Source organism: Mobula birostris, chromosome 4 (assembly GCF_030028105.1).
Source record: "Mobula birostris isolate sMobBir1 chromosome 4, sMobBir1.hap1, whole genome shotgun sequence".
Classification (NCBI taxonomy): Eukaryota; Metazoa; Chordata; class Chondrichthyes; order Myliobatiformes; family Myliobatidae; genus Mobula; species Mobula birostris.
Genome location: NC_092373.1, coordinates 83,857,406 through 83,882,492, shown reverse-complemented (window position 1 = coordinate 83,882,492; position 25,087 = coordinate 83,857,406). Strand labels below are relative to the sequence as shown.

At 41.5% G+C, this 25,087-nt stretch overlaps 1 protein-coding gene across 5 annotated transcripts in view; it reads right to left on the bottom strand.

Annotated features, from left to right (window-relative positions):
* Positions 1–209: 209 nt before the first annotated feature.
* The window catches only part of LOC140196445 (NACHT, LRR and PYD domains-containing protein 3-like), a 51,646-nt gene continuing 26,768 nt past the window's right edge, over positions 210–25,087 (bottom strand). For all 5 annotated transcript variants that reach the window (XM_072255675.1, XM_072255679.1, XM_072255676.1 and 2 more), the window contains 8 exons: positions 24,651–24,737; positions 17,974–18,060; positions 17,005–17,175; positions 16,742–16,912; positions 14,540–14,710; positions 4,025–4,195; positions 2,585–2,758; positions 210–567 (listed from right to left, as the gene is read on the bottom strand). In XM_072255675.1, the coding sequence (XP_072111776.1) occupies positions 2,593–2,758; positions 4,025–4,195; positions 14,540–14,710; positions 16,742–16,912; positions 17,005–17,175; positions 17,974–18,060; positions 24,651–24,737 (1,024 nt within the window). In that variant the 3' untranslated portion in view covers positions 210–567; positions 2,585–2,592. The remainder of the gene's footprint in view (positions 568–2,584; positions 2,759–4,024; positions 4,196–14,539; positions 14,711–16,741; positions 16,913–17,004; positions 17,176–17,973; positions 18,061–24,650; positions 24,738–25,087) is intronic.

Here is a 25,087-nt window from a genome sequence, read left to right as displayed (position 1 = left end):
AGACACTGGAATTGGGAACCACGGCTAATTCTCAACATCTTTGCCAATATCATGTTGGAAGACCTGGCCTAATATAATTAACATTATATATTTACTGTACATTCACTGGGCAATTATTGAACTCTTATTAATGCATATACATTATAAATTTATTAATATAACAAACTTGTATGAATGGAATACATTTATAACTTAATATAATAGTATGTTTCTATATACATCTGAAATTCAATTTTCAATATTAATTTCACAATGTAAGTTTCTATTCAGAATGTAATCTTCTGTATAAAATATCCATCCAAATATTTTGTGCTTCTTGGAGTGCACTTTGCTCTATAGTTACATATTATACAGTACATTATTTGAAACATTAATTTCTTTGATATATAGTGTTATGTGTATTTTCCATTTCCTTCTACAGCATTTATTTTTATCTACATTTTTTAATTTCCTTGTGCAGTACCATTACATTGCGCATGTTCCGTTGCTTCAGCAGATATACGTAGTATATACGCTGTCCTCTAGTGGATATAGTGTTGATGTACATAGACATCAATCAGAATGAAGCTATGGAAACACAAGGAAAAAAAATATTTATAAGGGCGTTTTTCAACTTTAATTACTATTGTTGATGTCACTATCCTACCTGAAGGTTCCATCTACCCTTTATCACTGAACATTGTTGGTGTATCTGAACTTGGAACCAGCCTGCCATATCTGAGAAATTGCTTAAGGTGAGATAGAGTACTTCTCAATTATTTTCCATGCACAGCAATTATCCTTAAGCAAAGCTGCTGCAAGGACCCTTATGCCAAGATTGAGCAACATTAGTTTTTAAAGTCATGGATTTTAAGAGTTTTATATTGACTCTCAGCAACCTTCCTTTGTGCTGGAAAGGATATTTCAGAGCATAGAACATATACAAGACTTGTATCCCATAATGTCTGCCATGAACAATGTGCCTAACTAAACTAACTCTCTTCTACCTGTACATGATCCATTTTCCTCCATACTTTGCACATACAAAGTCCAGAGTTCAAAGTGTAAAATAAATTGATTAACAAAGTACGTCTACGTTACCACATACAGTTCTACCTGGAGATTCGGTGGCTTGCAGGTATTTACAGGGAAAAAGAAATACAACAGAATTTTATGAAAAGTATACAGAAACAGGCAAAGATTGACTAAGTTCAAAGTAGTGGTGAATTAAGTTATCTATGATGGTTCAGAAGTCTGATACTTTTCCTAAACCTGGTGGTGTGGGTCCTAAAGTTTCTGTATCTGCTAGCCAATGGTAGTAACCAGAAGGTTGCATGGCCTGGATGGTGGGGGATCCCCGATGATTGATTTCTTGTGGCAGCACTCCATGTAAATGTACTCAATAGTGGGGAGGGCTTCACCTGCGAGGGACTGGGCTGTATCCTCCACTTTATGTAGCCTTTTTCGTTCCTGGGCATTGGTATGTCCATACCAGGCCATGATGCAACCAGTTAGGATACCCTACATTGTGCATCTATAAAAGTTTGTCAAAATGTTTAGTGACATGCTGAATCTATACAAACTGGGCAGTATCATCCATTTTATGTAGCCTTTTCAGTTCTTGGGCATTGGTGTTTCTATTCCATACCAGGATGCAACCAGTTAGGATACTCTCCATCGTGCATCTTTAGAAGTTTGTCAAAGTTTTTGATGACATGCTGAATCTATGCAAACTTCTAAGTAAGTAGAGCTACTGCCATGCATTCTTGGTGATGACACTTATGTGCTAGTCTCAGGAAAGATCCTCTGATATGTTGATACCAAGGAATTTAAAGCTATTGACCATCTCCCCTAATAAGGGCTGCCTCATGGATCTCTAACTTCTTCCTTCTGTAGTTGATAATCAGCTTTTTGACTTTGATGATGTTGAGTGCGATTGTTGTGGCACCACTCTACCAGATTTTCAATCTCACTCCTGTTCTGGCTGCTCTGGGCTTTGTGCCTGCGGGCTCACAATGTTTACTCCGCTTTATGCTGAACTGAGGCTGAGGCTGAGGCTGTGGGCCTGCTCCAGCTGCAGGGTTTCATGTCTGAGGACTCAGTTTTGTTCTAAATGCTATTAGCTTAATTTTATTGTTTGCACGTCTTAACACTGCTATACTTCACACTTCCTACAGAGGGTGTACATAATGTAATTCACACACCAGAGTACTGTGAGGTACTTACGATGAGTGTCTCAGACCATGGCATTAGGAGCAAGACCTTGTGTGATGAATGTTTAAGATCTTGGTATCCAGATCTCATTATGGGTAGAAAAAATAGAACCTGATACATGGGGCATTGAATTTTTTAAACATTGGTACCTGAAGCAGTACTTGGAATAGTGAACGTCTTAGATGTTGTTTGTCACAGCAAGGGATAGGCAGTGAGTTTATAATCCTGGCTCCCAGAACATGACAAAGGCTAAGTGTCTCAGATACTTCACAGGGAAGAGTGAGTGTTTAACGCTTTGATATCTGGAGCATAATACGAACTAGAGAGAGATATAGAAACCCAAACAGACAATAAAATGATATGGATAAAATAATAAAGTAGAAAAGTTTACCTGTTTTTTTATTTTAAGTTAATTTGGCAATTGGATTGTTGTGCAATGCACTGTAAGTTAATTGCTGATCCTAAGTTGTTTAATTGGAGATTCAGCACACTAAGAGTACAGTTCACTCTCAAGGCAGAAAGAATATCCTCACAGCAAGCAGCAGTCAGACCATTGTCTTTTAAGCTGAAAGAAAGAGTCAATACAGTTATAATTGTGTTGACAGAAAATGCTCAATCCCATCTCAGCACAGACATGCTCAGTAATACAGAAGCTCCAAATAGTTAATTATTACTTAATGGAAAATAAGACCTCTCCCCAGTTTCTATAATCTGCAAGGCTATCTGATACAAGTAACACACATAAAATGCTGGAGGAACTCAGCAAGTCAGGCAGCATCTTTGGGGGGAATAACCCTTCCAAATGAGGCGACACTTCACCTGTGAGATTGTCACGATTATCTGTTGGATCCGGTGCTCCTGGTGCAACCTCCTGTACATCACTGAGACCTGACTGAGATCGAAAGGAGCTCCTTTGTTGAGCGCTTTCACTCTGTCTGACATTTTGACATGGCTGTCCATTGCTTCCTCTACAGCCACGATGAGACCAAATTCAGGATGGAGGAGCAACATCTCATATTCCATCTGGGTAGCCTCCATCATGAGGACATGAACACTCATTTCTCTAACTTCCAGTAATTATTACACCCTCCCCACTTCTCTCTCTCCCCCTCTCCATTCCGGTTATCCTCTCACCCATTCTCTTCTCTTTACCTACCCATCACCTTCTAGTTCCTCTCCCCCTTCCCTTTCGTCCATGGTTCACTGTAATCTCCTGTCAGATTCCTCCTTCTTCACTCCTTTACCTTTTCCAGCTTCATTCTCCTCCGCCACCCATACCTTTCCCCTCACTTAGTTTCACATATCACCTGGCAGCTTGTATTCCACCCAACTCCATATTTTCTTATTCTGGCTTCTGCCCACTTCCTTTCAATCCTGATAAAGAGTCTTGGACCAAAATGTCGACTGTTTATTCCCCTCCAAAGATGCTGCCTGACTTGCTGAGTTCCTCCAGCATTTTGTGTGTGTTGCTCAAAATTTACAGCATTTGCAAAATCTCTTGTGTATCTGACACAAATAATTCTGCAAGACTCTGTGGGCATCCCCTCAAACAGTTGCCAGAACCAAATGAGGCAGGATACACTGCACATTAACAATGATTCTGTACCATTATCCCTTTCCCCTAGATGTTTATCCCATCTTGTTTGTTTAGCTGCAAACATTACATTAAGGCTCCCTTCTCTTTGTGTCTCAGAGCTGAATAACCTCCAAATGCATGAGAAACAAATACCACACTCACGTTCATGAAAATAATACTATGTCAATTTATATCATTATGGATCTTTAACTTGAGAAAGTTTAACAGGATACTTAAAACCAAGATCAGTCTTACCTGATGACCTGCATAGGACAATGCGCATCTTTCAGGGTTGAAAAGAGTAACTTCACTCCCAAATCTTGCAGGTTGTTACCAGTCAAGTTGAGCTCAGTCAGTGTCGAGCTAGCTATGAGGCCACTTGCAAGATCTGGGCAGCATGCACTTGTTAGGTTGTTGCGATACAGACTGCAGTAAATAAATAAATAAATAATCTTACCAAATTATGCTAATTTGCACATCAGAACAAATCCTTACTTTAATAATAGAACATAGATTACAGAACAATTCAGCACAGGAACAGGCCTGCTGGCCCACAATTTTGTCTGAAGCTAATTATATTAACAATCAAGTGCCCAATTAAACTAATCCCTTCTGCTTACACAACTGCATATCCCTCTATTTGCTGTCTATTCATGTGCCTATCTAAGATCCTCTTGAAAGCCTCTACTATATTTTCTCCACCACTGTTCTCTGTGTAAAAACTGCCCCACACGTCTCTTTTGAATTTATCTCTCTCACATTCCGTGCCATGCAGTGTTTGATACTTCAACCCCGCGATAAAGATACTGGCTATCTTCACCATCTATCCCTTCATAATCTTGTAAATCTTTATCAGATTTTCCCTCAGCCCTCGCCATTCCAGAGAAAACAACCTAAATTTGTCCAATCTCTCCCTATGCACATGCCCTCTAATCTAGGTAACATCCCAGTAAACCTTTACTGTACCTTCTCCAAAGTCTCAACATGCTTCCTCTATAGGAAGTGATTGCAATTCTCCAGATGTGGTCCAACTAGTTTTATGAAGCTGCAACATAAATTCCTAACTCTTGAACTTAATTCATCAGTTACAAAAGGCAAGCACGTCAGATGCTTTCTTTATCGCACTATCAATCTGTGTAGCCACTTTCAGGGAAGAAGTAGAAGTGTAGGCTCACCTGGGAAATGGCTAAACAGAATGGAAATATTTATATTGGCAAGTAAGATTAAAGGGAATCCCAAGGCATTCTGTACATACATCAAGAACAAGAAGATAACTAGGAAGAGTGTAGGACCATTCAAGGATAAAGGAGGGAACATTTACTTAGATGAGTACTTTACATCAGTATTTACCAAGAAGGACTTGGAAGATAGGGAGATCCTTGATGAGCGTATGCTATGCTTAAACATTTAGAGGTAAAAGAGGAGATAGTGTTGGGTCACTTAAAGAGCATTAAGCTGGATAAGTCCCCAGGGCTTGATAGGATATACCCCAGATTATTGAGAGAGACAAAAGATAGGATTGCTGTGGCCTTGACCAATGTCTTTGTGTCCTTTCTAGACACAGATGTGGTCCCGGAGGACTAGCGAATAGCTGATGTTACTCCATTAATCCAGAAGGGAACTAGGGATAATCCTGGAAATTATAGACAGATAAACCTCACGTTAGTGGTAAGGAAGTTACTGGAGAGAATTCTTAAGGAAAGGAGTCATGAGCATTTGTAAAACTGTGGCCTAATTAAGGAGAGCCAGCATAGCCTTGTGTGGGTCAAGTCGAGTCTTACTAACTTGATTGAATTTTTTGATGAAGTGAAGAGGGTGACTGATAAAGGAAGAACTGTGGATGTTGTCTACATGGATTTTAGTGAGGTGTTGTACAGGTCCTTAATGGGAAGTTCATCCAGAAGATTTAGATGCATGGATGAATGATAAATTGGCCATTCAGAACTGGTTTGCCCATAGAAGGCAGAGGGTAGTGGTCAACGAGACTTATTCTAGATGGAGGTCTGTAGTTACTGGTGTTCCCCAGGGATCTGAATTGGGACCTCTGCAGTTTGAGACACATATAAATGACCTTGATGAAAATATAGACGTAAATGTACAGTAAGTGTGGGTAAGTAAGTTTGCAAATCATATGAAGATTGGTGCCATTGTGGATAGAGTAGGAGACTGGCAAAGAATACAATGGGATATACAATAGATCAGTTGTAGACAGGGGCAGAGAATTGGCAGATGGAATTTCACCCATCCAAATGTGAAGTGTTGCACATTGGTAGGCCAAATGTAAAGAGACAGTACACTGTTAAGAACAAGATCCTTAACAGAGTTGATGATCAGAGGGACCTTGGGGTCCAAGTTCATAGCCTCCTGAAAGTGGCTACACAGGTTGATAGGGTGGTTAAGAGAAATATGGCATGCTTTCTTTTATTAGTCAAGGAACTGAACTCAAAAGCCAGGAAGTAATGTTGCAGCCTGTTAAAACTCTAGTTTTGCTGTTCTGGTTTCCCCATTATAGCAAGGATGTCAAGATTTTGGAAAGGGTGCAGAAGAGGTTTACCAGGACGTTGCATAAACTTGGGTTGTTTTCTCTGGAGTGGTGGAGGCTGAGTGGAGATCTGATAGAGGCTTATAAGATCATGAGAGGCATAGAGAGAATAGACAGTCAATATCTTTTTCCAAGGCTGAAATGTCTAATACCAGACAGCATGCATTTAAGGTGCAAGGGGGTAATTTCAAAGGAGATGTGAGGGGCAAGTTTTTTTTTATACAGAGAGTGGTGAGTGTCTGGAACTTGAATTTGAATTTGAATTTATTTAACTCTTACATCAACCCCACAACGTAATCTTTGTTATGACTCGATGCAATGTACAGACATGTCAATTTATAAGTTTAATGACTTGTAGAAAGAAGCACTGCCTTGGGTGGTGGTAGAGGCAGGAACATTTGCGACTCTTAAGAGATCCCTAGATGGCACAGGAATGTGAAGAAAATGGAAGGATATGGAGATTGACTAGGCAGAATAGATTAGCTTAATTAGCCATTTGATTAGTAATTTAATTGGCTCGGCACAACATTGTGGGCTGAAGGGCACATTCCTGTGCTATATTTTTCTATTCTCTATGTCCTAATATAAAAAATATATTCATCAGTCATCCTCACATATTTAATATTCAATATAGTTTTTGAAAGTGCTGTGACTGTGGTTTTATAGGCCAGAAATTTCCTTGAAGTTGCTTCTGCTCTGCTGCTATGATTTTGTCAAACAAATTTCACTAATTGCTATAATGAGGGCTTCCTCTGCATACCCAGTGAAGCAAAGTATTGGTGAACAGTGTCCTGGAAGTTTCTAATTATCGGAAAACAAAGAGTAAAACAAAATCACATGTTGTGGAATACCTGAATAAAGTCAATATAGTGTGGTGCTGATTAAGGTGCATATGTTAGCTGTGACTAGAAAAAATGTCATATTTAAAACATGATATTGTATTTTTTTTAATATCTCTCAGAATGAAGACTTGAACCCATTAAAGTCACTTGAAAGGCAGCACACCATTCAGAGCAGTGTTACATTGAAAAATCCATCTAAATTATCTGCTTAGTCCTACAGCTACTGAGACAAAGGCAAGAATGTACTCAACATTGTAAAGCTGACATAAGCTTAATGAATGAATTATGTTTTCTGATGGCATCTGTTGTGTTGTTATTTAGAATCCTTTCAGATTTGGCTAGACTACTTATCTGGAAAATTCATGAGAACAGTTAACTAATCTTCCCCCAATGCATTTAACATCAGGAAATAACAGGAATTCTGCAGACGCTGGAAATTCAAGCAACACACATCAAAGTTGCTGGTGAACGCAGCAGGCCAGGCAGCATCTCTAGGAAGAGGTACAGTCAACGTTTCAGGCCGAGACCCTTCGTCAGGACTAACTGAAGGAAGAGTTAGTAAGAGATTTGAAAGTGGGAGGGGGAGGGGGAGATCCAAAATGATAGGAGAAAACAGGAGGGGGAGGGATGGAGCCAAGAGCTGGACAGGTGATTGGCAAAGGGGATATGAGAGGATCATGGGACAGGAGGTCCGGGGAGAAAGACGGGGGGGGGGGAACCCAGAGGATGGGCAAGGGGTATAGTCAGAGGGACAGAGGGAGAAAAAGGAGAGTGAGAGAAAGAATGTGTGTATAAAAATAAATAATGGATGGGGTACGAGGGGGAAGTGGGGCATTAGCAGAAGTTAGAGAAGTCAATTTCCCCCCCACCCCCCTTGTCTTTCTCCCTGGGCCTCCTGTCCCATGATCCTCTCATATCCCCTTTGCCAATCACCTGTCCAGCTCTTGGCTCCATCCGTCCCCCTCCTGTCTTCTCCTATCATTTTGGATCTCCCCCTCCCCCTCTCAAATCTCTTACTAACTTTTCCTTCAGTTAGTCTTGACGAAGGGTCTCGGCCAGAAACGTCGACTGTACCTCTTCCTAGAGATGCTGCCTGGCCTGCTGCGTTCACCAGCAACTTTAACATCAGGAATACCACTAGTTCCACAAAGATTTTTTAAAACATACACTTAGTGGCCAGTTTATTAGGTACACTTGTACACCCGCTTGTTAATTGAAATACCTATTTAGCCGATCATGTGGCAGCAACTCACTGCATAAAAGCACACAGATGTGGATAAGAGGTTCAGTAGTTGTTCAGAACAAACATCAGAATGGGAAAGAAATGCAATCATTCTGATGTGACTTTGATCATGGAATGATTGGTGGTGCCAGATGGTGTGGTTTGAATACCTCAGAAACTGCTGATCTCCTGGGATTTTCATGCACAGCTGTCTCTAGAGTTTACCGAGATTAGCCCGAAAAAATAACATGCAGTGAATGCCAGTTCAGTGGGGAACCACCATTGATGCTGCCCTCACCTATATCTCCTCCATTTCCCGAATGTCCGCGCTCACCTCAACTTCCCACTGCTTTAACAGTGATAGAGTTCTTCTTGTCCTTACCTATGACCCCTATGAGCCTCCACATCCAATATATCATTCTCTGCAACTTCTGCCATATCCAAAGGGATCCTAACAGCCACCCCCCATTCTGTTTTCTGCAGGAATCACTCCCTCTATGATATCCTTGTCCATTCGTCCCTTTTCACTAATCTCCCTCCCGGCACTTTTCCTACAAGTGGTCAAAGCACCACACCTGCCCATTCACCTCCTCCCTCACCTCCAATCAGGGCCCCAAACAGTCCTTCCAGGTGAGGCATCACTTCACCCGCAAATCTGCTAGCGTTATCTATAGTACTCCCGATGCAGCCTCCTCTACATTAGCGAATTGGGAGATGGCTTTGTCAAGCACCTCTGCTCTATCCATCAAAAGTGGAAAATTTCCTCCCCTTCCCCTCTTCTTCTATTCCCCATTCTGTGCCTTACCACTTCTCGCCTGCCTATCACCTCCCCCTTCCTCCTTCCCTTTCTCATATGGTCCACTGTCTTCTTCCATCAGATTCCTTCCTCTCCAGCTCTTTACCTTTCTTATCCAACTGGCTTCACCTATCACCTTCTAGCTAACTTCCTTCCTTTCCCCCACCTTTTTATTCTGCCATCTTCCCCTTTCCATTGCAGTCCTGAAAAAGGGTCTCAGTTCAAAATGTCAACCGTTTATTCATTTCCATTGATGCTGCCTGACCTGCTGAGTTCCTCCAGCATTTTGTTTGTGTTTCTGTGGGGAAAGTGTCTTGTTAATGGGAGAGGTCAGAGGAGAATGGCCAGGTGACATATAACCACGTGTTACAACAGTGGTGAACAGAAGAGCATCTCTGAATGCACAAGATGATGAACCCTGAAGTAGATGGGTTACTGCAGCAGAAGACCACAAACATGCAGTGGCCACTTTATTACCTATGGGGGCTACTTAATAAAGGGGCTACTGAGAGTATATACACAAAATTAATCATTCAGAAAATTGGAAATGGGATGTCATGTTGTCCTATTAATGATCCTAGATCATGTAACCAAACTGATTATACTGGGTAAAATGATGAGCATCCATCCTCTCTCTGCCTGAGAGGTGACTTGGTCTAGCTAAATTTTAATTATTCTGAATTATTGGAATATTTAAATGTCTTCTTATTTCCATAGGAATCGATATAGTGGACTCAGTCTGTAAATTGGCAGACAGTTATTTAATGCTAAACTCTTAAAAGTACAAGTCAGCAGAGATCACATAGATTGTGACTAATAAAGTTTTTTTAACCCTCAACATAAAATCACTCCATCATAAAGCAAGAGTATATAATTTTGCCATGTTGTGAGATCTCACTGGTGTCTGGCGAATGTGCTGAGCACAGAATGTCAAATAAAACTTCATAACTGGAAATGATCTGGTCACAACAAAACCCAAAAAGCTATCAGTATTTCTTTCACCTCAGACACAATACTCATTGATCAGTGACACATTTTATGAATTAATTATTGGTTAGGGATCCACCTAGGAAAAATAAAACCTTAGCTATCAAGAAAAGCACACTGCTTTGTGCCAAGCTGTGAATAATAGATAGATGTATTTCTGCCCAGTTGGAAAAATCCACCTAAAATACTTAATTATTGTGGTCTGTGAAAAAGCAATCTAAAAACCTTAATCAAAAATTTTCACAGATAAACAAGAGGAAGTAGTTGAAACCTAGAAATCTGATACTGGTCATGAATTTTTACAGTTTACCCTTCTGTCTCAATTTTTCAATTCAATCAATGTAGTTCAGCTAATGACAAATGAAAGCGGCCAGTGCGTGAGTGGGCCAGTGAAGGAGTGGAGCTTTGAGGCTTTGACTCGAGAGGCTTCGATGAGAAGAGGTGGAGGACAAGCTTGCTCGCAGTTAGTTTTTACAATGTCCCCTGAGACGGTGATGTGCCTCCCATGTGAGATGTGGCAGTCTTGGGGGAACGCCCCTCTCCCGCAGAGTCACATCTGCCAGAAGTGCATACGGCTGGGCGATCTGGAAGACCGTGTGAGGAATCTGGAGCAGCAGCTGGATGACCTTCGACTCATAAGGGACAATGAGGCAATCACAGATGAGAGCTACAGGGAGGTAGTCATACCTAGGCTGTCGGAAGCAGGTCGTTGGGTGACAGTCAGAGAGGGGAAAGCGAAGGTGAGCAGACAGGTAGTGCAGAGCACCCCTGTAGCCATTCCCCTGAATAATAAGTTTACCATCCTGGATACTGCTGGCGGGGACGACCAACCAGGTGTGAGCCACTGTGGCAGGGCCTCCGGCACTGAGTCTGACCCTGTGGTGCAGAAGGGTGGGACAGAGAAGAGCAGAGCTGTCGTCATTGGAGACTCTATAGTCAGGGGAGCAGACAGGAGATTTTGTGGACACCCCCATGGTTTGTTGCCTCCCAGGTGCCAGGGTCCGGGATGTCTCTGACCGGGTACGAGAGGGAAAGCAACCAGAAATCGTGATACATGTTGGGACCAATGACATAGGCAGGAAGAGGGATGAGGTCCTGAAGTGTGAGTTTCAGAAACTAGGCAGAAGGCTGAAGAACAGGACCTCAAGGGTGGCGTTGTCAGGATTGCTGCCAGTGCTACGTGACAGAGATGGTAAGAATTGGAGGAGATGGCAGTTGAATGCGTGGCTGAGGAGTTGGTGCAGGGAGCAGGGTTTCAGATTTTTAGATCATTGGGATCTCTTCTGGGGAAGGTGGGACCTGTACAGATTGGATGAGTTACACCTGAACTCGAGGGGGAGCAATATCCTTGCAGGTAGGTTTGCTAGCATGGTTCAGGAGGGTTTAAACTAATTTGCGAGGGGGATGGGACCCAGAGCGATGGGGCAGTGAGAGAAGTGCATGGAGTAAAGCCAGATCTAACATACAGAGAGGCTTTGAGGAAAGAGAAGCAGAATAAACGGTGTAAAGACAGTAAGGTAGAAGGGCTGAAATGTGTGTACCTCAATGCAAGAAGCATCAGGAATAAAGGTGATGAACTGAGAGCTTGGATACATACATGGAATTATGATATAGTGGCCATTACAGAGACTTGGCTGGCACCAGGGCAGGAATGGATTCTCAATATTCCTGGATTTCAGTGCTTTAAAAGGGATAGAGAGGGTGGAAAAAGGGGAGGAGGAGTGGCATTATTGGGCAGGGATACTATTACAGCTACAGAAAGGGTGGATAATGTAGCAGGATCCTCTTTTAGGTCAATATGGGTGGAAGTCAGGAACAGGAAGGGAGCAGTTACTCTATTGGGGGTATTCTATAGGCCCCCTGGTAGCAGCAGAGATACCGAGGAGCAGATCAGGAGGCAGATTTTGGAAAGGTGCAAAAATAACAAGGTTGTTATCATGGGTGACCTTAACTTCCCTAATATTGATTGGCACCTGATTAGTTCCAAGGGTTTAGATGGGGCAGAGTTTGTTAAGTGTGTCCAGGATGAATTCCTGTCACAGTATGTGGACAGGCCGACCAGGGGGAATGCCATACTAGATCTAATACTAGGTAATGAACTGGGTCAGGTCACAGATCTCTCAGTGGCTGAGCATCTGGGGGACAGTGACCACCGCTCCCTGGGCCTTATCATGGAAAAGGATAGAATCAGAGAGGACAGGAAAATTTTTAATTGGGGAAAGGCAAATTATGAGGCTATAAGGCTAGAACTTGCAGGTGTGAATTGGGATGATGTTTTTGCAGGGAAGTGTACTATGGACATGTGGTCGATGTTTAGAGATCTCTTGCGGGATGTTAGGGATAAATTTGTCCCGATGAGGAAGATAAAGTATGGTAGGGTGAAGGAACCATGGGTGACAAGTGAGGTGGAAAATCTAGTCAGGTGGAAGAAGGCAGCATACATGAGGTTTAGGAAGCAAGTATCAGATGGGTCTGTTGAGGAATAATAGGGAAGCAAGAAAGGAGCTTAAGAAGGGGCTGAGAAGAGCAAGAAGGGGGCATGAGAAGGCCTTGGCGAGTAGGGTAAAAGAAAACCCCAAGGCATTCTTCAATTATGTGAAGAAAAAAAGGATGACAGGAGTGAAGATAGGACTGATTAGAGATAAAGGTGGGAAGATGTGCCTGGAGGCTGTGGAAGTGAGTGAGGTCCTCAATGAATACTTCTGTTTGGTATTCACCAATGAGAGGGAACTTGATGATGGTGCGGACAATATGAGTGAGGTTGATGTTCTGGAGCATGTTGATATTAAGGGAGAGGAGGTGTTGGAGTTGTTAAAATACATTAGGACAGATAAGTCCCCGGGGCCTGATGGAATATTCCCCAGGCTGCTCCACAAGGCGAGAGAAGAAATTGCTGAGCCTCTGGCTAGGATCTTTATGTCCTCGTTGTCCACGGGAATGGTACCGGAGGATTGGAGGGAGGCGAATGTTGTCCCCTTGTTCAAAAAAGGTAGTAGGGATAGTCCGGGTAATTATAGACCAGTGAGCCTTACGTCTGTGGTGGGAAAGCTGTTGGAAAAGATTCTTAGAGATAGGATCTATGGGCATTTAGAGAATCATGGTCTGATCAGGGACAGTCAGCATGGCTTTGTGAAGGGCAGATCGTGTCTAACAAGCCTGATAGAGTTCTTTGAGGAGGTGACCAGGCATATAGATGAGGGTAGTGCAGTGGATGTGATCTATATGGATTTTAGTAAGGCATTTGACAAGGTTCCACACGGTAGGTTTATTCAGAAAGTTAGAAGGCATGGGATCCAGGGAAGTTTGGCTAGGTGGATTCAGAATTGGCTTGCCTGCAGAAGGCAGAGGGTCGTGGTGGAAGGAGTACATTCAGATTGGAGGCCTGTGACTCGTGGTGTCCCAAAAGGATCTGTTCTGGGACCTCTACTTTTTGTGATTTTTATTAACGACCTGGATGTGGGGGTAGAAGGGTGGGTTGGCAAGTTTGCAGACGACACAAAGGTTGGTGGTGTTGTAGATAGTGTAGAGGATTGTCAAAGATTGCAGAGAGACATTGATAGGATGCAGGAGCTGGCTGAGAAGTGGCAGATGGAGTTCAGCCCGGAGAAGTGTGAGGTGGTACACTTTGGAAGGACAAACTCCAAGGCAGAGTACAAAGTAAATGGCAGGATACTTGGTAGTGTGGAGGAGCAGAGGGATCTCGGGGTACATGTCCACAGATCCCTGAAAGTTGCCTCACAGGTGGATAGGGTAGTTAAGAAAGCTTATGGGGTGTTAGCTTTCATAAGTCAAGGGATAGAGTTTAAGAGTTGCGATGTAATGGTGCAGCTCTATAAAACTCTGGTTAGGCCACACTTGGAGTACTCTGTCCAGTTCTGGTCACCTCACTATAGGAAGGATGTGGAAGCATTGGAAAGGGTACAGAGGAGATTTACCAGGATGCTGCCTGGTTTAGAAAGTATGCATTATGATCAGAGATTAAGGAGGTTAGGGCTTTACTCTTTGGAGAGAAGGAGGATGAGAGGAGACATGATAGAGGTGTACAAGATAATAAGAGGAATAGATAGAGTGGATAGCCAGCACCTCTTCCCCAGGGCACCACTGCTCAATACAAGAGGACATGGCTTTAAGGTAAGGGGTGGGAAGTTCAAGGGGGATATTAGAGGAAGGTTTTTTTTACTCAGAGAGTGGTTGGTGCGTAGTATGCACTGCCTGAGTCAGTGGTGGAGGCAGATACAGTAGAGAAGTTTAAGAGACTACTAGACAAGTATATGGAGGAATTTAAGGTGGGGGCTTATATGGGAGGCAGGGTTTGAGGGTCAGCACAACATTGTGGGCCGAAGGGCCTGTACTGTGCTGTACTGTTCTATGTTCTACTTACCCAAGTCTTTGTAATTTACAGTTGGGATCTTTCAGTGCTTCAGATAGTCGCTGTACACCTGCATCTCCAAGATTGTTGTAACCCAGCTCCAAAGTTATCAGTCTCTGACTTGTTCTGAGAACCAAAACAAGTTCTTCACAGCAGTTCTCTGTTAAACCAGTTTTGTGTAATCTAAAAAGGTCAAATGCAAATGTTAGCAATGAGATGCAAGAAGAGGACCACAATAAACTTAAAAGATGGGGATCACAGAGAAAGAAAAAGGGCTGCACTAATGCTCAAAGATTAGCACTAGAGATTGATAATAATAAGATTTTTAAAATTAATTCAAAGAATTACAATGCTGCTGATAAAGTGATGAAAGTTTTTCTTCCTGATAGTTGATACTAGTGTGCTTGTTAATTGACATGAATTCATAATGGATATATGATGAATTAAATAAAATATCTCTCAACTGTTGTCCTCAATTAAGTTCCCTGTAATTTGCTGAACAGTTTTTATGGTACATGAGAACATTTTAGGAACAGAATCCATTTCATACATCTATATTTACAGTACATAATAAAATATTTATAGTACATAATAAAATTAGTGCTAAGGATTGAATATAGAGAATACCTTATACTATACTGTTTCACCACCATTTGTTAAAAGTAATGCAGTTAAGATAAAGGGAGAACAATCCTTTACACTGTGTCATCAAAATTGTCAAGTAGAACTGAGGTTTTCTACAGCTCCCTCTATATTACTAATTATGTAAATCAGTTCAACCTCAGAAATTCCATAATTTTCAAGGATTTTCATAAGACCATAACACAAAGGAGCAGAAGTAGGCCATTCGGCCCATCGAGTCTGCTCCGCCATTTTATCATGAGCTGATCCATTTTATCCTATTCAGTCCCACTGCCCCGCCTTCTCACCATAACCTTTGATGCCCTGGCTACTCAGATACCTATCAATCTCTGTCTTAAGTATACCCAATGACTTGGTCTCCACTGCTGCCGTGGCAACAAATTCCATAGATTCACCACCCTCTGACTAAAAAAATTTCTTCGCATTTCTGTTCTGAATGGGCGCCCTTCAATCCTGAAGTCATGCCCTCTCGTACTAGACTCCCCCATCATGGGAAACAACTTTGCCACATCCACTCTGTCCACGCCTTTTAACATTCGAAGTGTTTCTATGAGGTCTTCCCTCATTCTTCTAAACTCCAAGGAACACAGTCCAAGAGCGGACAAACTTTCCTCATATGTTAACCCTCTCATTCCCGGAATCATTCTAGAGAATCTTCTCTGTACCCCCTCCAACGTCAGCACATCCTTCTTAAATAAGGAGACCAAAACTGCCCACAGTACTCCAAGTGAGGTCTCACCAGCGCCTTATAGAGCCTCAACATCACATCCCTGCTCCTATACTCTATTCCTCTAGAAATGAATGCCAACATTGCATTCGCCTTCTTCACTACTGACTCAACCTGGAGGTTAACTTTAAGGGAATCCTGTACGAGAACTCCAAAGTCTCGTTGCACCTCAGAACTTTGAATTCTTTCCCCATTTAAATAATAGTCTGCCCATTTATTTTTTCTACCAAAGTGCATAACCATACACTTTCCAACATTGTACTTCATTTGCCACTTCTCTGCCCATTCTTCCAATCTATCCAAGTCTCTCTGCAGACTCTCCGTTTCCTCAGCACTACCGGCCCCTCCACCTATCTTCGTGTCGTCAGCAAACTTAGCCACAAAGCCATCTATTCCATAAACCAAGTCATTGATGCACAATGTAAAAAGAAACGGCCCCAATACTGATCCCTGTGGAACACCACTGGTAACCGGCAGCCAACCAGAATAGGATCCCTTTATTCCCACTGTTTCCTGCCAATCAGCCAACGCTCTATCCATGTATGTAACTTTCCTGTAATTCCATGGGCTCTGTGGTTAGATAGCTTGTTGCTTCTTTGATTATAATTCCTATAGTGCCAAACATAGTAAAAATCTTATAAAGTATGTTCAAGAATAGTTTTCTTTCCCTCTCCATTTCTCTGCTTCTATATATTCCTATACCAACTACTAAACACAAAGGTAGGAAATTTTGTTGGCTGTCGATATTGCACTCCACCTTTCTCTTGGGAAGAGTGGACTATGTGCTTACTATGAAACAACTTGTTTTGCAGAAGATGTAACAAACACAAGATAAGGTTACCTACTCTAACTTTTCTAATTTACAGCCATCATCCTTAATCGCATGGCACAGTAGTTTCAATCCACGGTCACCAATGGTATTGTCACCAAGATCCAGGTTTCTCAATGATCGGTTAATTTTAAGGGCAAGAGCCAGCTCCTCACAGCAGCAGTATGTAAAACCATTACCCCATAACCTGCACAAATCACAAAGACATTACTGAGTTTTGGCAAAAATATTAATATGGAGTAGAGTAAGATTAGTATTACTAAAACAATAACCACCTACCCCAAAGTCTCAATCTCACAATCAGAGTCCTTCAATGCAGCAGAAAGTTGCTTCACTCCTGTATCTTTCAGTTGGTTATATTTCAGGTCTAACTTTTTCAGAATCCGATTTGTCCTTAAAATCAAAACCAAGTCTTCGCTGCACTGTTCAGTGAGGTAATTTCTTCTTAGGCTGTGGATAATTCAGAAGTTACTAAGGTAATCATTCTTGATCCAAATCCAGAATCCAATATTTCATAATAGTCACATATAAAAGAATTACAAAGCCATTAAAAATGTCTTATGATTTTTTAAAACTGTTTCTAATTACACATAACATCATTAAATTATATAGCCTGGAAGAAGGCACTCAGTTCATTAAATCTGTATTAACAATTTAGAGGTTGTTTTGATGAGGGATTTTGCATTTTAGAGCCTTTATTGTCGGAATTGATACTAATAGAAAATGCTATCAAGTTCTTCTACTTCCGAATGAGAAGCAGTGTTGGTCTGATCAGAATAAAGAACTTTCTAAATTACCTCTTCATGAAATCCCAAGTCAGTTACTATATGGGATAGGTTCAGAGCAAAGTACAGATATGTATGGTTTATTAAAAATACCCTAGCATGCTCTAACCTTTGCCAAAGTGCTTTACAGAAGCCATCATAAAAACAAAACATTAACTGCATAAGGAGGTATGACCAATGGACAGAGGTAGCAGCAATAGTGTGATTGGCAATGATTAAGAACTAGAAGTAGAGAAATTCTGAAGGTTATGGGGATAAAGATTATACAAAAAAAGGCAGGAAATGTAAGCATTTGAAAACAAGCATTAAAATGAACAAAGGCTGCTGGGGATGATGCATATGTCAATTTTCCCATAAATAAAACATATTTTTGACAGCTGAATGGAATGCAAATAAGGAGGAAAACTTTCTATAATATCACAAAGTAATTCAAAGATTTGAGAAGAAGCATTTATTTCCTTACATTAGTGTCTCTAGCCTGCATCTTGAGCTCATCAGTGCACCAGACAATTTTTTCAGGCCCAAATCTTGCATTGTGTTATTTATCAAGCTGGAATTTCAATAAAAATACATTTTTATAACATAGTCATACAATAAGAGCATGCAGACTTTGATTTATACATGACTCCTAATGACTGTAAACTGTTACATATCATAAAAACAGGCCATTTGACACACAGTGTCCAGAATGATCACCAAGCTAATTTATGCTAATATTACACAACTTTTACTATTTTCACTCCACATTCCCCTCAGCTCCTCCCAGATTCCACCATTAATTTACATTGGTCAACTAACCTACCAATATGCATGTCATTGGGATGTGTGAGGAAACAAGAACACCCAAAGAAAACCCATGTGAGCACAGGGAGAAAGTATAAATTCCACACCACTGAAGACTGAACCTATGAGGCAGTAGCTCTGCTTAATGCTTTAATTCGATTCCCCATTATCTTCGATTAACAAAAATCTTTGTTTTTGCTTCATAATTTAATTTATATGTTTAAATATCTTGAGCCTGGCTTGAAAAGAGCCATTACTGCTGTTGCAAAAAAGACCCAGATCCTATCAGTAATGAGAGAATGGGAACAGAGGTTTTATTCCAGATATGATCAATAGTACACTGAAGTAGCTTACCACTATATGATGTGTACACCTCTACGAAAATTTATTTGGAAATGTTCTTTGTACTTGATTAAACATTCGGGAACAGGAAATACTATCCCACTTATGAAAGCATATGACACATTTATATGAATCTTTGTTCTAATTTCAGTAATATTGATCATGGAAATTATAATTCAATTCACTCCAGTTGATATGTTTTTACACACAGAAGAATTTCCATCCCATTGCACTTGAGCTGCAATTTTAGTATTGCTTATCATAAAGATCAGCTTGAGATCAATAAAAAATGGCACCAGAGGTTTTTGGAGACCTAGGTGACTTCTTCCAATTTGTCCACAGAACAGCTTGTTCTTCTTTCTTCATGTCTCTCTTTTCTTTTCAAGGTGACTGGGGTTCTGTTGGAGTTCATGATCTACAGCTACAGCTCAAACTATGGTTCCCAGACTCGATGCGTGGCCTGGCATTTTGATATCTCCAGGTGCCCTGCCGCCTGGAAGATGTGCGCCTTCGGTGTGTGGTCCAGTAGATAACCTAGTTCCTTGCTGATGTCGATGACTGGAGTGTCGCGGGAGACTGAAACGAGACAGCAGGTGGTGTGCACTGCTGTTGGAAAAAGGCCCCTACACTTGAGCGATCCTCTCTCTCTTTTGATGGTGAGTGAGAGCCCATTGATCCTTAAGTCAGGGGTCTCAGAGAAGCAAAGTGGAACAATGTAACAACGAAACAGTAAGCTACTTGTCTCCTGCTGTCGTTTACTACAGGAGCAATCTCTCTCCCCCTCATTAGTGACAGAGAACCTGTCTGGGATACCGAAGTGTTGGGATGGACTGTAGTTTTTGATGGACTCTAGTTCAAGGTCTCTTTGAGGGTTTGCTATTGCTTTGCATGGTGGAGGGAGAAGTGGGGGGAGGGCAGTCAGTGCTTTTACTGGAGCAGGTGGAGGGAGTGGGAAGGCGGGTTCAATAATTTTGCTGCTGCTTGTTTGTGGGAGGGAGAGGGGGCTTTGGGGTTCTGACGTTTCTGTCATTCATTTTTGGGGTATTTTCTATTTCATGAAGAATTTCAGGTTGTATACCATATACATTCTCTGATAATAAATTGAACCATTGAATAGTTACATATCAAGCACCCACTTATGGCTTATTCTCTCAGAATTTTCACTGGATGACCCTCAGAAGACTTTCATTAGTTAGTAATAAATTTGATTGGAAGGTATTCAATTCAAAGTTTTCAAGAAAAAACTGTACTTTCTTCTTCTTGTAAAATTAAGTGAAGAGGGATTGCGTTAATTTAGAAATTCCATTGAAAAATAAACAAATATTGTGTTTTGTTTGGAAGGGGTGACTAGTCAGACATAGCAGAAATAGGTCTGATCCTTATAGAATAGGATCTGTTCCGGGACCCCTACTCTTTGTGATTTTTATAAATGACCTGGATGAGTAAGTGGAGAGAGGGGTGAGTAAATTTGCTGATGACACAAAGGTTGGGGGTGTTGTGAATAGTGTGGAGGGCTGTCAGGAGTTACAGCAGGACATTGATAGGATGCAAAACTGGGCTGAGAAGTGGCAGATGGCATTCAACTCAGATAAGTGTGAGGTGGTTCATTTTGGTAGGTCAAATATGATGGCAGAACATAGCATTAACTCGGCCTTTTCTCCTTGGAGCGACTGAGGATGAGAGGTGACTTGATAGAGGTGTACAAGATAATGAGAGGCATTGATCGTGTGGATAGTCAGAAGCTTTTTCCCAGGGCTGAAATAGCTAGCATGAGGGGGCATAGTTTTAAGGTGCTTGGATCAATCTTATATTTAAAAAAAACACTTAAAGCGTCACGCAGTTTTCAAGCTACGTAAAAGTTTCCTGCTCAGAGCAATGGTTGGCTGTGTAGCTGTAAAAGAAAATTAGAGGAAATGTTGCATATTGACATTCAGGTTCCAACATAATGAACTAGAACATAAATGCTGCCCACTGAGGCTAATTTTAACAATGTATAACTGCACCACCTGAAGTCAAATAACTTGCCATACTCTGGGGATGGATCTATTCCTCATAGCTTTCTGTATTTAATTTTTGAATAAGTAATGCCCTGGCAAAGATTTTTACTGCTGTGTTGTAGGTATTTCACTTTAGCAGTTCTGTAAAAGCAGTCTGTTCTGCTTTCAGCCTATTTGCCTATGCAAGGGTATATTCTTTCATGTTACTTGCTAAAGCTAATAATGAAATGGCTTCTCTGTAATGTTAACTGATGAGGTAATGTTCCCTGTAGCTGTATGTTTGGGTTATAAATAGTGATAAAGGGACTTGTATTCATTTGCTAACTAATTGGGATAGATGTTATACTTTCTGTCTGTGTGAAAGCTGTTAGTTTGTGCGGGCTTGGGGGAGAAGGTGCGAGGAGGATGAAGAGAGAAGACATGGCTTGAGGAGACGGTTGCCAGACCTGCCAGGCCTGGGCTCGGGGCGGGAGCCCTGGGGTCGACGACGAGCGGAGGAGGATCAGCAAAAGGGAATCCGTGAGCTCCAACGTTTGTGCACTAGAAATGTTTATGAGATTATTGGCGCCCTTTATTTGTTTTCCTTTTCTTCTGTTTCTCTACTAACCCCATACTTAAATATAAAATCTTAATCATTTAACTGCACATTGTGGACTGAATTTTATTTCGGGGTACTGATGTTACACAGGGGACACAACACGCAGCATCCACCCAAACAAGAGTGCTAAAGTTTGGCCGGGTAGGGGGTGCCACCCCCGAGATCATGCCACTATGCAAAGCGAGTCTCACACCTATTTGGGGTTGGGCTAAAGATAAGGAGCTATGTTGTTCAACTTAAGAATGTTGTATTAGACAATTAGGATGGTGGAATTGGGAGAAGGTTCTACAGAACATTGGACAGAAAAAATTTTATGCTGGACATTTGTGTGGGTCGAGGTCTAATTGGCAGGAGCTGGGAGAAGACAGGAGGGAAGATAGCTGAGGATGAGGTCCCTGTTGAACAAGGTGTTTTGTGCAGATGAATGGCTTCGAGGAGGAAGGACCAACATTCCCGTGGCGGACCCCATTTGTTCAAGATAGACTTCCAGTGACACTTGGAAGGCGGGGTGTGCTTTCATGCAGACCGTAGGTCCAGTGCGTGAGTGAGTTAAAGACAACTTCAAGATGAGCTCCAATTTACATCCTGCCAAAGGGTTTTGGCCAGAAATGGCAACTGTACTTTCTTTCCATAGATGCTGCCTGGTCTGCTGAGTTCCTCCAGCATTTTGTGTGTGTTGCTCCAACTTATGTGCACATTTGGACTGGGTTAATTATGATGCACCCTTTTGTTTTTTCCCTTTTTTTTTAAATAACCGTTTGGTTAAGTTAACATTCATATCTATACTTTCTTTTTAGTTGTATGCAGTGTATGGTCTGTTATTTCTTGCCGATGGGCGATAGCATGGGGCCAGTAAATTACACAGTATTCACACAGATTGGGGTTCGGGTGGGTGTGACATCCCAACCACACGGGTCTGGCGGGACCCAAGACATATTGACCCTAGATGTATGGAGTCTAAGAAAGGTGGTTTTCTCACTGCTGAGTCTGGTGGCTATTAGTGAGGGGCTAACGAGCCGCGTCTCTGGAGACACCTGGTAAAAAGGGGTTTCAAATGTTTTTTTTTATGAAAATGAAATAACTTGCATGTACATAGAATGTTCCATAGTATCCATTGTGCATAGCTAGCAATTTGTGAAATCTAAGGACGTCCCTTTAGAATAGAGAAAAGGAGGAATTTCTTTGGTCAGAGCAGGGGTAGGCAACCTAAGGCTCTTGGGCCAGATTCGGCCCGCGAAGGTATTTTGACCGGCCCACAAGCAAATATTAGGATACTATGCTTATCCGGCCCGTGAATGATTTTTCCTTATTCTGAGTATTTCACGCGACCACACTGATGGACGCGCATGGCGTCTTGTTACACTGGCCCCAGGTTCCATTTTGTTCCAAACCAAACACTGGTATATGCGAATGACGGGGAGGCAGACTACCTTATTAATATGTATTAGATACTCTCTGTGCACGCGCAGGTTTTCAGATGGGATCGTTCAAATTTGTAAACAGAAACAGCGTCACTGTGTTTTAACAAGAAATCCAAGCTAAGTATCCAGATACTTACATGTGCTACGATACTTGTTGACTAACTCACATTTCGAAATAAAATCGAAGAAAAAATTCCAATGGCAATGAATGCAAAACGCAGCAAGGTAGACACTGAGTGCCGAAATTTCCAAGATACTTGGACACTAGGTTACTTCTTCATCGAGCAAGCGGGGAAACCAGTTTGTCTCATTTGCTTAGAAAATGTTGCTGTGAAGAAGGTGGCAAATATCAGGTGACATTACAAGACCCGCCATAGTGGAAAGAAAGCTGGAATTGTGCGAGTACCAGCTTCAAAAAGGAAATTGTGCACATTTTCCCACTTTTCAAAATAAGTAAAGCACAAGATCCAGGCATTTTTGTGAATATGGTCCAAGAATTGAGAAAAGAGTTTTCAACAGGAATTCTGCAGATGCTGGAAATTCAAGCAACACACATAAAAGTTTCTGGTGAACGCAGCAGGCCAGGCAGCATCTCTAGGAAGAGACTGACGAAGGGTCTCAGCCTGAAACGTCGACTGCACCTCTTCCTAGAGATGCTGCCTGGCCTGCTGCGTTCACCAGCAACTTTTATGTGTGTTGAAAGAGTTTTCATCTCGTTTTGCTGATTTTTACTTGCATGCAAATGAGTTCAAGCTGTTTGCTACTCCATTTGATGTGGAAGTGGACGCTGCATCAGAAAATTTTCAAATGGAATTGATCGAGAGGCAGTGTGACGACATATTGAGATCGAAATTTCATTCTGAAGATGTGTCAGTGCTTGACTTCTATAGAAAATATATTCATCCAAGTGGGAAGTATCCTAACTTAGTGGACCATGCAAAAAAGATGCCACCATTGTTTAGCAGCACTTATCTGTGTGAGCAATTATTTTCAAAAATGAAGCACACCAAGAACCATTTGAGAACAAGATTGACTAATGCCCATCTGGATAATGTCTTGCTCTTGGCATCAACAAGTCTGACACCCAATATCGAGAAGCTTTCAAGCAACAAAGAGCATCAAGTTTCACATTGATTTATCGACTGTTTGCATTAAAATTTTCTTTTCTATTATACTTAATTTACCACCATTCAATGCATCGTGTTCATACGTTTTATCTTTAAAGATTCTTGGTGTCCTTTTAATAGATTCAAAAGATGCCTTGATTGAAATACATTGCAACTAAACCGAGTTCTTTGATTACTAATTGGCATCCTTGGTTAAATACAAATGATTTTCTAGCATGCGTTATTCATTAATTTGAGGCAAAACATAACTAGATGTACTTAAATGGATAATTCCCATATTTCAAGTTTTTTTTTATGGCATTCACCTGGCTCACCGTCTGCTCATTAATATGCGATCCGGCCCACAGAGGCAAAAGGGTTGCCGACCACTGGGTCAGAGGGTGGTGAATCTGTGCAATTCATTGCCACAGACAGTTGTGGAGGCCAACTCCTTGGGTATACTTAAAGCAGAAATTGACGGGTTCTTGATTAGTAAGGGTGTCAAAGGTTACATGGAGAAGGCAGGAGAATGGGGCTGAGAATGAAAGTAAATCAGCCATGTTGAATGGTGGAACAGACTCAATGGGCTGAATGGCCTAAATCTCCTCCTATGTTTTCTGGTCTTCTGGGTTGAACAGCAAGTAAAACCCATGCTATTCTTTAAACAGCAGCACAGTATCAATTACATCCTTGAGAGGCTGAATGTGCTCTCATTAGTATTCCCTTGGTAGTGTACTAAATATGAGCCTGGTTTACACACAAACTCTGGACTGGAACTTTGAATTTATAAACAACAGCCACCGAAGTAAGGGACTTACAATTAAACCATAACAGGTTCATATGTGTCCTTAAGAGTAATTCATGGAAGGTTTTACAGTCAAATTACTGCTTACCATAACTCCTTGATTTCATTTTCAACAGAGAGCAGGAGAGCACTGATGGCACTAATCATTTCCTCATCCATAACACTGCCTCTTAACCTGGAGTACAAAGGACAGATCAAATAGAATAAATAACCTTTAGAAAAGAGCAGCAAAGAAAAGTGCACTGGCACCAAGTTTTTCCCTTTTTTATGACATTGCTTATGAATAGTTTGAGTTCTGGCCCAATGGACTGATGCGCAAGCAGACTTACATTTAACTTGCTCTGTCCTATTTCTCAAATATGGCTGGTGCAAAACTGGAGCAAGTTGTTATATCCTAGTTCAGTGTGTTATTCAGTGACTTAGAGTGTGAAAGGACAATGTCCATTCCCTGTGTTCTACCCAGCAGAAAGGTACACACAACAGCAGCTGACCCACTGTATTATCACCCACTGTATTATCACGATC